Consider the following 17095-nt stretch of genomic DNA (forward strand, 5'->3'; position numbering starts at 1 on the left):
GATATAATTAGTAGTAGTACAAATATTATTGAAATAAATTAAACAAATGGGTATGACTGGCAAGGGTTTAAAAAACAACTATGCAGCCAGAAAGTTTTTGATATATAACTGCGATTTTGATATATACGTCTCCGTTCTGTGTGGAACCTCAGTGTATGGCCTTTCTATGGATTAGTATGTTGATATACGACGATTATATTAAAGTTATAATGAAATTTATGTACGCTTACAAGAACAAGAACAAGAACAATTCATGGTCATGACCGTATATCTTTATTTTACTCATTATTATTTGCGGGTAAAACATTTTTTTTTTTAAGTTCTAACTCAAGATTTTAATTTTTTTTATAAGATGACAATTATATATAATACAAGTTATGGTCTAGAGTTTATCTCAGTAATATTTATATAAATATGTGCATTATATATATGTCATAATGTAATATGAACTTTTCATTCGTTCAGTTTTGGTTTGAATGGGTTTCGCTTTTTTTTTTTTTTGGTACCTACTGAATATGGAAAGAAAAATGTCGATTCGTGGATGAAGGAGTTTCGTCTTCTGGTGCGCATGTTGTAGAGTAAAAAAGCTACTTGTATATATTTTTTTCGTGGACGAATCAGATTGGTGGGAGAGTGATTGATTGCAATGGCAAATTGGCAATAACATCGGTAACTAGCGGACAACTTTTCACATGGAAAGCTCTGCATAAAATCAATAATGGTATGTGTTGGTTCCAACTAGCTCGCATATAGACATCTTTTTATAGATATCTCTTCACTGATTGCGAAAAGACATCAAGAAACAATATTTTTTAACGAACTTAACTAACAATAGCGAGACGGTTAAAAAGATAGTTCATGAGAAGATCGATCGGTATATAGTATATACACTTCAATTATTCAATATCAGTTTCGTACACTGTTTAGATAAGTTTATATGATAGCGTGACACTAAAATCTTTTACAACCTGGATTTCGGATTATAGTCACGCCATGCATGCATTATAAGGTGGAGGTGTTGTAGCACGATTTTTTAACTTGCAACTTAAGGGTCCACCAAATATTTTGATAAAGAAAGTAATTAAGATGATTTGTCAACCAAGTGATTTAGTCGCTATGTCAACCTAAGCCATAGGTTGTTAAACGGATTCTTCCATTGGGCACTTTGAAATTCACATAGGTCTGCAGGGTTTGAAAAATAATATTTTCCTTACATTAGAGTCTCTAATTATCAAAAAGAAAACTCTAGGTAGACCTAATGTTGTTTCGGCCGACTCAGCACAAAACTAATCTATCAAATTAGGGGCACTACATGATTTTCAGAGGTAAATTTCCAGTCAATTTGGATCACATCTTATGGGCTTTTCTAGTTTTCTTGCCTTAGTGTGTGTATCAGGGTCATGTGGATCTCCCAGCTTCACAGGTGTCGCAGCAACTTGTATATCTCTTTCTAAATTTAGCTGGGCTCACCCGGCTCAGCCTATAGTAATTTCAAAGACCCATTATGCTTAAAGAAGACAAGTAGACAACGAATCGGGATTACAAGAAGCCCAAAATGATTAACTGAAGCCCCAGTTTTAATTTCCTCACGAAGCCAGTTTATCAACTTAATATAGGCGTAAAACGTGATTAGTCGATTTCGTGACAAGTCAAGCTAATGTGATGTGACATTTAGTAATGTCCATGTCTTATCAAGTTGGCTCACAATTATGGAATTTTTCGTGCCTTAGGTGATTTGGAATCGTGTGGTATATGTGGGCGCATGAAGGAAAGGTCTCTGTCTCAACACTCAACTAGCTAATTACTAGTTTTTTTTTTTTTAAAAAAGGTCTCACAATGAAGCTCATAAAATCGAAATGACGTATAACATTTTATAAGCACGTATCACTCGTAACGCATGTTTTCTACAACTGAAAACATATTAGTGCTCTAAAACACGTCAAGTTGATGACATCAAAAAATTGTAAACGTCACTTGTAAGTTGTAACGTATAGTCATATTTTTCATTACTATTTTTTTTTTTGTTTTTATCAGATCATGATCTGTCTTTTTGTTGAATCATATATATCATATAATTCCCTTATAAACTAAAGTGTTGTATCTAAGGTTAAAACTGAACTAAGTAGAACTCATAAACTTATCTTACTACAGTAGTTATAACTTATACCGCAAAACCTAAATTAATAGACATGTATATATTTTTTGGTATGAATAAATTAATCTAGTTTTGAATTTTATCACTGTCATCTTCAAATTCTTAAGTAATGTCTAAAGTAATACAACTCTCCATTAAACCTGTGTAATCTTTTTTGTTTGTTTTTGACTTTTTTTTTAAAAAAATATGAACATTCACTACAGAATCCACTTCAGTTTTAGCCTTACTTGTCAACCTGAAATTTAGTAGGAGAACAAAAGTTTATATTGAGATTTTACTCGAAAATGAAATAAAATTTGTAATTTTGGAATTATCGTCTAAAATTGATAATTATCTTAACAACAAATTTCGTTGATGTAAAATAGTTTCGCAATTATACTATTTTTTAATGTCTTCTGTTTGGATATAATAATTTTCATATTTATCGTTTATTTCAAAGTAGGCAATTTTTTTCTGTTTCTTACACAAACAGTCACACACAAAAAAAAAAACCAAACTTTAAATTGTGGAAGTCCATATTTTTCACAAGAACTTTGAAGAGGTGAGGGCTCTTCACAGCCATTCAATCTCTTAAAAACATATATTGCAGAGACACACTCTCGTCCGTGTCGCTTCTTCTGCAATTTTCTGCTTCCATGGCTTCCAGAATTGCTGATTCCCTCATCGCCTTCACGGTACTCTTCTTCAATTTCCCTCTTTCTTAGTCTTATCTATTAACCCATCTCTTCAAGTTGAGTTTCCCATACTGAATTTGTTTCTTTTGTCTATTGGTTTCTCAGGGACCACAGCAATGTCTTCCTAGGGTTCCTAAGATTGCTTCTTCTGCTCGTGTTTCTCCTGGTACTCTTCTTTCTCCTCAAACCCCCCCCCCCCCCCCCCCCCCCCCCCCCCCCCCTTGTTTCTCTATTTTCTCTGCATGTTATAAAAATTGGAGCTTCGAGTTAAACTTGTGTATGCTTATGGAGTTTCAATTGAAATAATCAGTAATGGGGGAATAAAGAAGTAAATTTTGGGTTATATATGTTTTTTGCGCTTCAAAGTTCTCATCTCTGCTATATGGGTTTGCTTGTGTTCTTTGGATTGCAATTATGATGAATGCTGTTAGTTCTTGTGGGCGTGCTTATATCAATACAGATGTCTAATGTAGTGAGTTAATAATTCTATTATGATTGTATTGGTGGATTCGAACAGGTTCTGTGAGGCCTATCGATCTTCTGTTAAAAGGAAGTACACTTCGAGGAAGAAGATGTGTGGTTCCTATGAAAAGGAGGATTGGATGTATCAAAGCTGTGGCTGTTCCAGTCGCACCGCCTTCAGCTGACAGTGCAGAAGACAGGGAACAATTAGCAGAAAGCTATGGATTCAGACAAATTGGAGAAGATCTTCCTGATAATGTCACCTTAAAAGATATCATGGATACACTTCCTAAAGAGGTATTGCTTTTTCATTAAGCCTTGTGTGTGTGAAACGATGGGTACTTCCTCTTCTTAACATGTTCTTTGGTATACAATTTCTCTTTAGGTGTTTGAGATTGATGATGTGAAAGCTTGGAAGTCTGTGTTGATATCTGTGACTTCCTACACTTTGGGGCTCTTCATGATTGCAAAATCGCCATGGTATCTGCTGCCATTGGCTTGGGCATGGACAGGAACTGCAATTACCGGGGTAAGCTCTCCTACACTGTCTCTCTTCTATGTGTCAGCATGTTACTGTTCTCTAACTGGATTTGTCTTTCTTAGTTCTTTGTGATAGGTCATGATTGTGCACATAAATCATTTTCAAAGAACAAATTGGTGGAAGACATTGTGGGCACTCTAGCCTTCCTACCACTTGTCTACCCGTATGAGCCATGGCGGTTTAAGCACGACCGTCATCACGCCAAAACAAATATGTAAGTCTTACTTAGGCTGTTAGAGATATTAACAATAAAAACGAGAGATATGAATTCATGGTTCCGCTTTGCTTTCTATAGGTTAGTCCATGACACAGCTTGGCAGCCAGTTCCACCAGAGGAGTTCGATTCATCACCCACGCTGCGTAAGGCAATCATCTTTGGATATGGCCCAATCAGACCTTGGTTGTCCATAGCTCATTGGTATATATAGATTAACTCATACACCGTGATCAATTTGTTCAATGTCTTTTTTCGCTCTCTCTATAAACCTGTTTACTCAACTAGAATGAGTGTTCTGATAGGGTGAACTGGCACTTCAATCTGAAAAAGTTCAGAGCAAGCGAGGTGAATAGAGTGAAGATAAGTTTGGCTTGTGTTTTCGCCTTCATGGCCGTTGGGTGGCCACTGATCATATACAAAGTCGGTATATTGGGATGGGTAAAGTTCTGGCTGATGCCGTGGTTGGGCTATCACTTCTGGGTAAATACTTCTCTCTTGTGCTTTTCTCTATTCCCTCTTTTTCCGATATAGCATCAGAAGCTAAGATGGTTAACGCATTATTGTTTCTCTACAGATGAGCACATTCACAATGGTTCATCATACGGCTCCACACATTCCTTTCAAGCCTGCGGATGAATGGAACGCGGCTCAGGCCCAGCTAAATGGAACTGTTCATTGTGATTACCCTAGTTGGTAATGCATCCCACCTGCTCAAATGTTTAAATTATCTGAGAGCTCTTGTTTGGTTTCATATGAACTAATGTTTCTGTGTTGTGACAGGATTGAAATACTCTGCCATGATATTAACGTACACATCCCCCATCATATTAGCCCAAGAATACCGAGCTACAATCTCCGTGCAGCTCATGACTCAATACAAGAGAACTGGGGAAAGGTAATAACCTTCCGTAAATTTGTTGTGAACAATGTGACAGTAATATGATCCTTACAGAAAAAGTGTTCCCTTGGGAAGTTGTAAGACACTAAAAGATTCATGATTGTTTTCTTGCGTGGTTGGGTTTGCAGTATACAAATATGGCTACATGGAACTGGCGTTTGATGAAGACGATAATGACTGTGTGTCATGTCTATGACAAAGAGGAGAACTACATTCCTTTTGACCGGTTAGCCCCTGAAGAATCGCAGCCAATAACCTTCCTCAAGAAAGCAATGCCTAACTACACAGCTTGATACGCCATAGCCTTGAAACTGGTCTTTTGAAATCTCAATATCTTTTTGCAGTCGCCGATGTTATATGTCAGCTTTTCAAGTGATAAGCTTCTCTAACACTTCACCAACGCTTTATACTGTTATCTTCTTTACAATCTTATCAGAAGAGAGAAATGTTCAAATGATCTCATCAATTGCAATTCTTTTATCTGTTTCTTTAATCTTAGCTATAGGATTGAAGATTGAACAGTTTATATATATATAATTGCAATGTACTGAAATGCGATGTAAAACTTAATACATGAGAATCTTTGAAGAGATAAACACTATCTATGGGATAAAGCCAAAGCAAAAGTGAGAAGAGAAAAGAAAGCTAAAGCTATTCCTCTGTGACATCTTTACGGAAAGTGGAAAGACAGAATCATATACTGTCCAACAAAAGACACTTAGATGTCCAAACCAAGGGAGCGAATCCCAAAACCCTAGATATCTGAGACTGTGGCCACAGTTTACACCACCATGAAAGCAGCTAAAGCTAAAGGTCAAAAGAGATTGATTTCTTACATTGAGAAAAGAGTCATGTACGGACAATACATAACACAACCTGAAACTGGAAACTAAAAATCGTCTCAATATCAGTTTTAACAAAATTATGAATCATGTTCTTCTCTATGTTTATATTCTCTTGACTATTGCTATTTCCTCTATTCTCTCATCCTATAGTTTTCTAAGAATCCTAAAACATAAACAAAGGAAGCAAACCAAATGTAGCAGAAACAGACCAAACATAGAGCACGATTGTCAAAATGTGATATCATATTATCGGAGGAGGCAGAGTCTCCCACACATCAAACACATTCTCTTCACTGTGCAACGCAAACAACCGATCCCCACCAATGGAGAAGTCACAGATGGAGCCACCGTAGCTTCTTTTTAACCTAGACGTCAAAACCCAGTCTGATCCACAGAACACAGAGATTGAATCATTCATGGACGAGAAGAGCTGGCCTTCGTGCAAAGCGAGTTTAGGGTAACATGGCTCATCAGGCATCTTGCTCTTCATCAACCTGCTCCTAGAACTCCACCTCACACTACTGCCTCCTCCATCCATCCTCAGATCAATAAACCCTAAATCCTCAAACTCATTCACCACACATATAGAATTGCTCTCTTCCATCGCTATAGCGTCTCTCACTCTCTTCTCATCTACCATCGCAGGAGACCCGATATCAGACCAAGACCAGACCATGTTCTTGTCCCGGAAATCCAACAAGCTAATGTAACAATTATCTTTCCTTGGAAACAAAGTTGCTACAAGAAGACAGTTCTTACCATTCAACCATTGCAACTTATCAGCATCTCCTAAAGACCAACCAGGACTCTCGTAAAAGAAATCAACTTGCTTTCCAGTAATCTGATCCCAAACTCCAATCCCATACTCATTACTCCGTCCTTTACAGCTCGTAAAGATCTTAGAATCAGGGCTAAAACTCAAAGCTCCAGCACTATAACTCTTAACCTGATTATCATGACTCACCTGAAACTTATACCTCAGGTCTCCAGAAGAAGAGCTAAACAAACCCATTCCTCCATCTCCTCTTCCTAATCTCTCACAAGCAGAGAGCACAATGTTACCAGAATCAACCCAACCCACATCGTTCACTCTCTGGTAATCAAGATTAATAGTAGGATGCTCCTCAAGCATCCAATCAAACACATGGACGACACTTCCATGAGCAACGCAGCATCCTCCATCAGGACCAGCTCTAATCGCCGTTCCATCTCCCGGAGCTATCCCTGTGACGGAACGAGAGAGATGGAGTCTGTTTCCGTCGAAAGGTCCCCACTTTGCGGTTCGCAAGTGGTCGATTAAGCCGTAGAACATTGCTTCTTTATGAAGGAGACGCTCCGAGATATTGGGTGGGATGTTTAAGTCACCAGTTCGGAGAAGGTCGAGAAGAACGGCGAAGCAATCTGGGTTCCGATCGATGAAAAGATCGTTTTTTTCTTCATCGTCATCATCATTGGGTAGTGAAAGATTCCAATTTTCGTCGAACAATGCTCCGAAGAAAGAACTGCGACCAGCGTTGGCGAGCGTCGTTGACGTCGTTTCGAAGATTCTGCCACCAACGTTGAATCTGATCTTGTCCTTTGATAAACCCATTAATGACGAGCTTTAAATCCCGTGGAAGCTGGAGGAATTTGTGAGAATCAAATTGTCTGGATGATAACAGAAGACATGAGAACGTTTCAAACTAAAGGATTGAGATGTTTGAAGATTCGATCGGAGTCGATTCTGGGAAAGGATAAGATGATGAAATTTGATTATACGATATTAATCAATTTAATTCGATGATCTGCACAGTTTAAAGAAGAAGAAAAAAAGAGATTCCCAGAGGAAATTTTTTATCTTTCTCGAACATTTTTTTCCGTTAGAACATGGTGAGAGAATTGAGAAACTGTGGAAATTGCATCACATCAGAACCGTCCGATGGTTTTAGATATTGTCGTCTATCCAACGCTCGAGATATTTCGTATACCGTGGTCCGTGACAACGTTCCCTAAGCCCATCTCTATATTGGCCCATTAGTTGGGTCATATAAGCCCCAAAGAATTTTAAGGAAAAATGTCGTTAAAATCCTACATTTTTGTTGATTTAAAACCAGAACTCTGTTTTTGGAAGAAAAAAATACTAATTATTTATTGATTTCCAAATAAATCGCAAACTCTAGTTGACTTAGCTTTTTGAGGCACAACATTAAGTAATCAAACGAAAAAATTAAACGGGGTTAATTATCTGTTAACGAGATCCGTTAATAGCAAAACAATGCTGTTTGTAACACTCTAAAACCCCCAAATTAAGAAATCGATTCTCATCCCCAATTCATAAACCTTAATCGATCTCAATTTATCTTTTCTTCTTCAATTTATCTTTTCTTCTTCGATTTCTCTTTTCTTCTTCGAGTTAACGAGATGAGTTATAGCTCAGAGACATCAGTGGTAGCTTCGTTCGACCGTGGAGTGTCATTGAAGGGTGTTTGTGGAGCCGATGTAACGATCTTTACATCGAGAACTGAAGAGAATCCTGGTCAACCGTTCTTCCGGTGTATAACAAAAAGAGATCTGGAATCTTCTTGGCATCGAAGATATCATGTTCAATTAGGGTTAGATCGTTTAGGGTTTATGAAATAGGGAAATTGAGAATCGATTTCTCAATTTGGGGGTTTTAGGGTGTTACAAACAGCATTGTTTTGCTATTAACGGATCTCGTTAATAGATAATTAATCCCGTTTAATTTTTTCGTTTGATTACTTAATATTGTGCCTCAAAAAGCTAAATCAACTAGAGTTTGCGATTTATTTGGAAATCAACAAATAATTAGTATTTTTTTCCTCCAAAAACAGAGTTGGAGTTTTAAATCAACGAAAATGTAGATTTCAGGATTTTAATGACATTTTTTCCGATTATCAATAACATATTCACATGATATATACTCGTCTTCCAGTTCCAAGACACATTTGGAAGAAGGCGAAACAAACTCACACTTTTCTTACATACTGACAGTTGTTTCCTTTGTAATGTTGTACTTTATTTTACTGAACGGACCGTACAATTTTTAAAAATTCTTTTTGGCAGAAGCCACACAGTCATGATAACTAAGACGAATCGACAACAACACAAGTAGTCAAGTACACAAACAGAACATTAGTTTAACATTGATCAGAGTTCTGATATATTCTCATAGTGTAATTAAAACACCATATCATCACATGACATGCTAAACTAAACTAAACAACATCCCTCATAGAGCGAATCCAATCAATTTGACCAAAAGTAACATAAACGGAATACGTCAATGATTTAACGTGACTCAGGGGGGTGATTAACGGAGGAATAAACGGAGTTTGTTACACAAAGATACTATCTCATCATCTCCAGTCAAACAAACTCTGAATGACATTAATGTCCTTTCTCTCTCTTTCTTTCTTTTTTGGGTATATTTTTTCTTTTGCTTTATAGCAGAGAGAGAGAGAGAGAGGGATCCAAAACGCAGCGTTTCCTTGCAGAGAGATCAGTCGGTCGGAAAGCGCTACCTTTTTGTTTGCCTAGAGAGAATTTGTTCGTTTCTTTTTTACTCTCTCCGACAAACCCACGAGAGAAAGAGGCAAGCAGGACAATAGAATCGTCCATGGAAAACTCTGGTGTCGACGAAACTGAGGTTTTCTACGCGGTGGAAAAGAGCACGGCCAATACAGAGAAGAGCGAGAAAGTGGAGCCGGAGAAGGAGCTTGATAACGGAATGAGTCAACTCAGAGACGACGACGAATCACTTGGGACTATTGGTGAGGATATGTACGATTTACATGATGATGCTGTGCGACAAACCCTAGACAAGGATCAGGTTGAAGGTAACGGTTTAGTTCTGTTTCGCGAATAATTCTCTGTTTATATTTTTTTTAATTTTAATTCAAAGGGTTTTTAATTTTGACGGAAATGGTGTTTTGTGTTTATCAGGTGTTCGTGAAAATTCTTCTGTGGAACCAAATGGTGAAGATGTAAGAGATGACGTTAAGGTGAGTTTGCTGGTGACTCTTCTTACTGTAAAGTTTCATCCTTTTTTTTTTATTGCTGACTACTAAGAACTTAGATTCTCTCATCGACATCAATTCTGCTGGAAATCATATTACATAATATTATCAAATCACTTCAGTGTGCTCTTTGTTACTCGTTTAGCGACTTTACAATTACGTAGGAGTTATTATTATGCTTTAACCTTTGGTTCAGATCAATCTATATACAAGTATATGCGTAGAGGGGTCATATAATCTGTATCAGTTACAACTTAATTGTGTCTGATTTATTAGATGATTTTTGAGCACAAGAATCACTTTTTGTCAAGGCATTACATTTGACTGCTTTTTTTTTTGTATCACATTGCCAGGAGATGGATAGCGTCAAGGAAACTGTAGTCAGTGCCATTGTTCCGGTTGATGAAGTAGAAGTAGACCGTGAGGTAGAAGCATCTCCTTGTCTGACTGCATCGTCAGATTCTTTGACGGTGAAGCCATCTCTATCTTCGGATCCTGCCTCAGCTGCAAAAGGTTTATCACTGGTTTCAATTCCAACTAAACAAGAGCAAAGATCTGATTCTCCGGTGGTTAACAGATTGTCAGTTTCTCCCGTTCCGAGGACACCTGCTCGTGATGGTTACAATTGGAGAAAATATGGACAGAAGCAGGTTAAGAGTCCCAAGGGCTCACGGAGCTACTACAGGTGTACGTATTCTGAATGTTTTGCTAAAAAAATTGAATGCTCCAATGATTCAGGCAAAGTGGTAGAGATTGTTAACAAAGGTTTGCATAGTCATGAACCTCCCAGGAAGAATAGCTTCTCCCCTAGAGAAATTAGAGTTGCTTCAGCTATCCGGCCTATTTCAGAGAATAATGCAGTAGTAAAAGAGCCAACAATAGTCCCTAACGGTTCAGATCCGGCTGCTTCTACTAGAGAAAACATCTGTGAGCCGCAAACATTCGTTGAACGGAAGAGACATTGTGGGAACGAAGCTGTGGACGAACCAGAGGCAAAACGAAGGCAAGTTTGTAGAATTTTTGGATTTCTTTGCCTATTCTTCACTTTGAAAGATGAAATTAATAGAATTTATTTTTTGGGTGTGTTTCAGACTGAAAAAAGAGAACTCACAAAGTTCAGATTCTGTCTCCAAACCTGGCAAGAAAAATAAATTCGTAGTACACGCAGCTGGTGATGTTGGGATCTGCGGTGATGGATACAGATGGCGTAAATACGGGCAGAAAATGGTGAAAGGAAATCCTCATCCAAGGTAGATAACGCATTACCCATTTCTTTGTTCACGGATGAGTTTTTTTCTTTTCAATACTCAGTGATGATTGATCTGTGCTGCTATGTTCCAAACATTCAGGAACTACTACCGATGTACTTCTGCGGGATGTCCTGTTCGTAAACACATTGAGACAGCAGTAGAGAACACAACAGCTGTAATAATCACATACAAAGGAGTACACAACCACGACATGCCGGTGCCAAAGAAACGCCACGGTCCTCCTAGCTCAATGCTCGTGGCTGCAGCCGCTCCAACGTCAATGAGAACGAGGACAGACGATCAGGTAAACATCCCCACTTCAAGCCAGTGCTCGGGGGGACGAGAAAGTGAGAAAAAGAAAAGCAGTGAAGCAGTGGATGTTGGTGGGGAGAAAGTGATGGAATCAGCTCGGACTTTGTTGAGCATTGGTTTCGAAATCAAGCAATGCTGATTAATGATTATATGTAATTTTAGAGAGTTCATCGACTCAATTTTTCGCCTCCTAGTTTTTGTTATATATAAATAATAAAGTTACCATGACGATATCAATAATTATTAGTATTGGTTTGGTTGAAATATTGTTCCATTACCAACTCAAACACATTTACATGTCTCTGTGTAATGATATGATTACAGTATTATTAATCTTGGTAATAAAGCGATAATTTTAGTGGACGTGACTCTGATTCGTCTAGAGGGTCTTCTGAAACATCAAAACGTGGACTAAAAGAGGGCAAAACCCTTTCTCTCTACTCTGTGTAAACCCTAGTCTGTTCGTGCTTCTCCGATGGCGAGCCTTCGATGCTTTCGCGAGCTGAGCCGCCGTTCTAAGGCGGTTTTCTCCATCAACCAGACGCGATCGATATCTTCATTTCCTGGGATCAAGCCGTACGAGACCAGCATTTCTCATGGGATCGTAGTTCCGAATCGATCTCTCATTAGGGATTTGCCATGGTACAGTCTTCGGTATTGCTCCCAAGGTCGTTGTTACTCTTCGAACACAAAAGATACTGATGGTGGTGAAGAAAGCAGTGAAGGAGAGGATGATGAGGATGAGGATGATGATGATGATGAGGATTCGGCGGAGATGGAAGAAGTAGAAAGGGAATATTCACCGGCTGAGAAAGTGGAAGAGGCGGCTGAGATAGGTTACAAAGTGATGGGTCCTCTCAAACCTTCGGAGAGACTCTTCAAACCCTACGAACCTGTGTTTGCCATTGTTCAGGTTTCGTCTCTGCTCTCTCAATAAATCGTTTAGTTCCATTTCACACTCTCACTCACTGATGTTTCTATGTTTATTAATCTCCTCTAGATCGGTTCGCATCAGTTTAAAGTAAGCAACGGAGACTCCATTTTCACTGAGAAATTGAAATTCTGTGACATAAATGATAAGGTATACTAGCTTCTGCTCTTTTTCATGAATATTTGATATTCGTCTCTCCAAACTGCAAGACTTTACTGTACCTCCTCATAAGAAAGAAGAGCATTTGCTTTCGAATTGAGGATTTGCAATTGTTGCTAAAGCTTATCTCTTTATGTTCCTTTGCAGTTGGAACTGACCAAGGTTCTTCTATTGGGCTCGGCAGGCCAGACGATTATTGGTAGGCCTATCTTGCCAGATGCGACTGTTCATGCTGTAGTTGAAGAGCATGTAAGTGTCTCATTTATTTGTCTGGTGTTTTGTAATACTAGTGCGGCTGTTCTTAAGAGAAATTAGGAAATCCGAGGACTGAGATAAAACTAAATCAAATCATCTGCTTATAAGAGTATGAAATTCTTGCAAGAATATATATGGACAACAAGTTAGTAGATTAGTGTTCATCTATCTCCACATCATCTGAATGTCTTGATATAAAATGGGCGTGGAATGTAGAAGGATTTACTCATATACCAGCATTCTGGTTTCTTTTCCTGTACTTAACTAGTTGTTCCTTGACGAGTGACGCAGGCATTGGATGAAAAAGTGCTCATTTTTAAGAAGAAACGAAGAAAGAATTATAGGAGAACAAGAGGACATCGACAGGTATACTTTGTTGTAGCGTTCTTGTTTAGACATTGTGTTTGTTTTATCATTGCCTTCTTCTAGTTGTTTTTTGACCATTCAACACTTATGACCAGGAATTGACGAAGTTGAGAATAACCGATATACAAGGAATTGAGAAACCAGAACCAAAGATTGTCCATAAGCCCTCCAAGGAAGCAGTTACAGAACAATCGAAGGCTGAGCTAGTTGCTTAGAGATAAAAATGTTGCTTCTTTTTCTTTTTAGCTGGTGCCGATACATTTGAAGTAAGTTCATCTATCACTTGCTGTTCGCTAAAGTCGTTGAAAGTATGAAAAGGCCTTCTTGGTAGTTAGGATATGAAACGTGATTGCCTTTCATTATCTTGTTCCGCTGTTTGATTTTGCTCTTCATTTGTATTTAAACTGGCTCAGGCTTTTGGGAGCTCTTTGGTGCTTCTTTTTTTTGAAATAAAAGATTTGCGGAAACATCTCTCTCCTTCACTCCTTGTCTACTCATGATTTGTAATGTACCTGTGGTATAAGTTATGTTTTTTTTTGGTGTTCGCGGGCATCTCTCTTATCATTAATTTACTTTATCTATATATGCCAATCTCAGTCACAGATAGAAAACTAGGTGGTAAAATTGGTAATAAATGTAAGTTACATTACATTCAAACTCTAGATTTGTTCCACTGTGTGTGACTATTGGTTCATAATAAAAAAAAACCTATTACACAAAAACCATTGTCATGAACCAAATTGTTTTGGGCTTTTCTAAATAGCCTTTGGGCTTTGGGTCGGGTCGGGTCGGATAAGACGAAATAGTGAGTCAAGTAAAAGAATAATCATCGTCAACAAGAAAGAGAGAGATGATAGGAGGAGGACACGGCGGCTTCTTCTCCTTATAAATATAAGAAGCTCAGTGCTCTTCTCAAATGGCCGTCACTCTAGTTACGTCTCTCGCTTCCTCTTCTTCTCGCTTCCCTTTCCGCTCCTTCTCCTCCTCCTCTCCGTCGTCTCTCTCCTCGTGCTTCGTCCGATTCCAGTTGCCGTCTCGTCTTAGACTCGCTTTCACCGTCACGCCTCTCTACTCTTCTTCTAGAGCCATGGCTCATACAATCGCACAAGCTACTCTCGGCCTCACTCATGCCAACTCAGTCGATCATCCTAAGGTTTGTTCCTGATCGCTTATGGCAGCATCCTTCGATTTTGCTATTTATGTGTTTCAAAACTCGATTCTAGTCACTTGCTTTGTACATCTTTTGTATTGATCTGATTGTTTTACTCGTAGTTCCAGAGATTTGTTTGATCAGATTTCGTAATCGATTGTGGTCAATCATAGAATAGTCAGAGATTTGTAATCAGTCGATCATGGTCAAGCATAGAATAGTCAGAGATTAGCTTCTGAGTTTGACTTTTATGTGGTTTCTGTATCAGATCTCATTTTCCGGGAAGGAGATAGACGTGACTGAATGGAAAGGTGATATACTCGCTGTTGGGGTGACGGAGAAAGATATGACTAAGGATGCCAACTCCAAGTTCGAAAACCCGATACTGAAGAAGCTTGATGCTCACTTGGGTGGACTTCTTGCTGATGTCTCTTCTGAGGAAGATTTCTCCGGGAAACCTGGCCAGTCAACAGTACTTAGGCTTCCGGGTCTCGGGTCAAAGCGGGTCGGTTTGATTGGTCTTGGAAAATCTGCTTCATCTCCTTCGGCTTTTCAGAGTCTAGGTGAGGCTGTTGCTGCAGCTGCTAAAGCTTCTCAAGCTAGCAGTGTTGCTGTTGTTCTCGCCTCCTCTGAGACTGTTTCTAATGAATCCAAGCTCAGTTCTGCTTCAGCCATAGCTTCAGGTGTTTGTTTTTTATTTTGTTGTTATAGTTGTTTCTTTTATTAGTACTTGTGAAGGGTTAGTTTCATTAACGTTTTTGAACTGAATCTTTTTGTGGTTACTTTTTTCAGGTACTGTACTCGGTTTGTTTGAAGACTGCAGATATAAGTCTGAGTCAAAGAAACCATCTCTCAAATCTGTGGATATCATTGGCTTTGGCACTGGACCTGAGCTAGAGAAGAAGCTTAAGTATGCTGAAGATGTTTCTTATGGTGTAATTTTCGGGAAGGAACTCGTCAATTCTCCAGCCAATGTTCTCACTCCTGGTTTGGCTTGTTTCTTGAGTATCAGTATTTAGATTTTTCTTATAATATGAGGATCATGTACATTAAAGTTTAATACGAACATTGGTCTTTAATCTGCTGCGACGTTGTATTTTACAGCTGTACTAGCTGAGGAGGCCTCAAAACTGGCTTCCATGTACAGTGATGTCATGACTGCAAACATCTTGAACGAGGAGCAATGCAAAGAGTTGAAGATGGGTTCATATCTCGCTGTTGCTGCTGCGTCAGCTAATCCACCTCATTTCATCCACCTGGTCTACAAACCTTCTAGTGGCCCTGTCAAGACCAAACTTGCTATTGTTGGAAAAGGATTGACATTTGACAGGTAATCTTCAGAGCAGTTGTCTTATTTTTGCCGTATCAATCTCTTTTCCTTTAATTTCTTATTGGTTATTGACCATATGGTTTTTGTTCACAGCGGTGGCTACAACATTAAGACCGGTCCTGGCTGCTTAATTGAGCTCATGAAATTCGATATGGGAGGTTCCGCCGCTGTTCTTGGCGCTGCAAAAGCCATCGGTCAAATTAAGCCTCCTGGTGTTGAGGTAAGTTTATCAGAAGAAAACTTGAGTTTAGATTTAAGTGAATGTACCTAAAAAATGCTTCTTTGCACAATCAGGTGCACTTCATTGTCGCAGCCTGTGAGAATATGATAAGTGGTACCGGAATGAGACCTGGAGATATCATAACAGCCTCAAACGGAAAGACAATTGAGGTATCATAACACTGTTCCCTAAATGCGTTCAACTTCAAAAGGTCCGAGCTTTCTGTTGTTTTCTCTTATTCCAAACTAATTGATGGCAGTATTGTACAGGTCAACAACACAGATGCCGAAGGTCGACTGACACTTGCTGATGCTCTAGTTTATGCTTGCAACCAAGGTGTCGATAAGGTATTGTTTGAAAGATTCCTCCACTAATCTGTACATAGAAGCAAGACGAGGATAATTCAAATATTCTTTCTGTTGTTTTTTTCCCTTAACTTGTGTAGTATATGCTTGCAGGTTGTTGACCTTGCAACGTTAACTGGGGCTTGTATTATTGCCCTTGGAACATCAATGGCAGGTACATAGGGTTGTGTTAAAAGTAAACAGCATAACATTGACTCATGATGGTTAAATATCGGTTTGGATCTTTGTTTTGTGCAGCCATATATACATCTAGTGATGAGCTTGCAAAAGAGGTGATTGCTGCATCAGAGAGGAGTGGAGAGAAGCTATGGAGGATGCCGATGGAAGAGAGTTACTGGGAGATGATGAAATCAGGTGTTGCGGATATGGTTAACACGGGAGGTCGTGCTGGTGGATCGATCACCGCAGCTCTCTTCTTGAAACAGGTGAAAATAAGATAAAGAGTAGAAACAATAGAACACACTTCAAAGAACTTAAGTTATTGCTTTCTAACAAAGAACCGGATTCGGTGAAAAATGGTTGCAGTTTGTGGACGAGAAGGTGGAGTGGATGCACATAGATATGGCTGGACCGGTGTGGAACGAGAAGAAGAAAACTGCAACTGGGTTTGGAGTTGCGACGCTAGTTGAGTGGGTTCAGAACAATTCTTCTTCTTAAATGAAACCTGGTGACTTTATGGTACTCTGAGTGGTTTATGAAAAACAAATAAAATACAGTATTAACATATCAGAGGTTCAATAAAGGGGTTTTGGTTTACTTCTGTAAATTCTGTGATGTCCGAGCATAAATGAGTTTATTATATCAAATAATTAGGTAACCTATCAAATAATCTACAAATTCCTTCAGTCTTTTTGTAGTGAATTCATATAATCAAGTTAAATATATAAATTACACGTACAGTTTTAGATTAGACTATAACACTCACTTTTGCTTTAAGATTGTTGGTTTT

At 38.7% G+C, this 17095-nt stretch overlaps 5 protein-coding genes across 6 annotated transcripts; 4 read left to right on the forward strand and 1 right to left on the reverse strand.

The window, feature by feature from the left end:
- Nucleotides 1-829: 829 nt before the first annotated feature.
- Nucleotides 830-5404, forward strand: LOC104717096 (omega-6 fatty acid desaturase, chloroplastic). The gene is made up of 10 exons (XM_010434619.3): nucleotides 830-2829; nucleotides 2935-2995; nucleotides 3347-3588; nucleotides 3677-3820; nucleotides 3895-4046; nucleotides 4128-4250; nucleotides 4352-4529; nucleotides 4624-4742; nucleotides 4830-4944; nucleotides 5076-5404. Exons 1-10 carry the CDS (start codon nucleotides 2791-2793, stop codon nucleotides 5238-5240), a joined length of 1338 nt encoding a protein of 445 aa, XP_010432921.1. The 5' UTR covers nucleotides 830-2790; the 3' UTR covers nucleotides 5241-5404.
- A 351-nt stretch (nucleotides 5405-5755) lies between these two features.
- On the reverse strand, nucleotides 5756-7690 carry LOC104717097 (BTB/POZ domain-containing protein At4g30940). The gene has a single exon (XM_010434621.3). The coding sequence runs from the start codon at nucleotides 7381-7383 to the stop codon at nucleotides 6034-6036; it is 1350 nt and encodes a 449-aa protein (XP_010432923.1). The 5' UTR covers nucleotides 7384-7690; the 3' UTR covers nucleotides 5756-6033.
- A 1160-nt stretch (nucleotides 7691-8850) lies between these two features.
- On the forward strand, nucleotides 8851-11634 carry LOC104717098 (putative WRKY transcription factor 32). Its single transcript, XM_010434622.3, has 5 exons — nucleotides 8851-9628; nucleotides 9735-9793; nucleotides 10162-10811; nucleotides 10900-11058; nucleotides 11158-11634. Exons 1-5 carry the CDS (start codon nucleotides 9409-9411, stop codon nucleotides 11507-11509), a joined length of 1440 nt encoding a protein of 479 aa, XP_010432924.1. The 5' UTR covers nucleotides 8851-9408; the 3' UTR covers nucleotides 11510-11634.
- A 101-nt stretch (nucleotides 11635-11735) lies between these two features.
- Nucleotides 11736-13550, forward strand: LOC104717099 (large ribosomal subunit protein bL21m). 2 transcript variants are annotated; one of them, XR_015568311.1, is made up of 6 exons: nucleotides 11748-12283; nucleotides 12371-12451; nucleotides 12608-12709; nucleotides 13007-13081; nucleotides 13177-13347; nucleotides 13495-13550. XR_015568311.1 is itself a non-coding variant. In XM_010434623.3 (5 exons), the coding sequence occupies exons 1-5, from the start codon at nucleotides 11846-11848 to the stop codon at nucleotides 13294-13296; spliced, it is 816 nt and encodes a 271-aa protein (XP_010432925.1). In that variant the 5' UTR covers nucleotides 11736-11845; the 3' UTR covers nucleotides 13297-13550. The 2 variants fall into 2 exon arrangements, 1 of the variants encoding a protein (XP_010432925.1); XM_010434623.3 differs by having other exon boundaries at nucleotides 11736-12283; nucleotides 13177-13550.
- Nucleotides 13551-13742: 192 nt separating this feature from the next.
- LOC104717100 (leucine aminopeptidase 2, chloroplastic) lies at nucleotides 13743-16912 on the forward strand. The gene is made up of 10 exons (XM_087468876.1): nucleotides 13743-14234; nucleotides 14500-14914; nucleotides 15024-15218; nucleotides 15336-15561; nucleotides 15655-15781; nucleotides 15856-15951; nucleotides 16051-16128; nucleotides 16240-16300; nucleotides 16384-16571; nucleotides 16672-16912. The coding sequence occupies exons 1-10, from the start codon at nucleotides 13998-14000 to the stop codon at nucleotides 16801-16803; spliced, it is 1755 nt and encodes a 584-aa protein (XP_087325002.1). The 5' UTR covers nucleotides 13743-13997; the 3' UTR covers nucleotides 16804-16912.
- The last annotated feature ends 183 nt before the right edge of the window (nucleotides 16913-17095 follow it).

The sequence above is a fragment of the Camelina sativa genome, chromosome 10, assembly GCF_030686135.1.
Source record: "Camelina sativa cultivar CO46 ecotype springtype chromosome 10, ASM3068613v1".
Taxonomy (NCBI): Eukaryota; Viridiplantae; Streptophyta; class Magnoliopsida; order Brassicales; family Brassicaceae; genus Camelina; species Camelina sativa.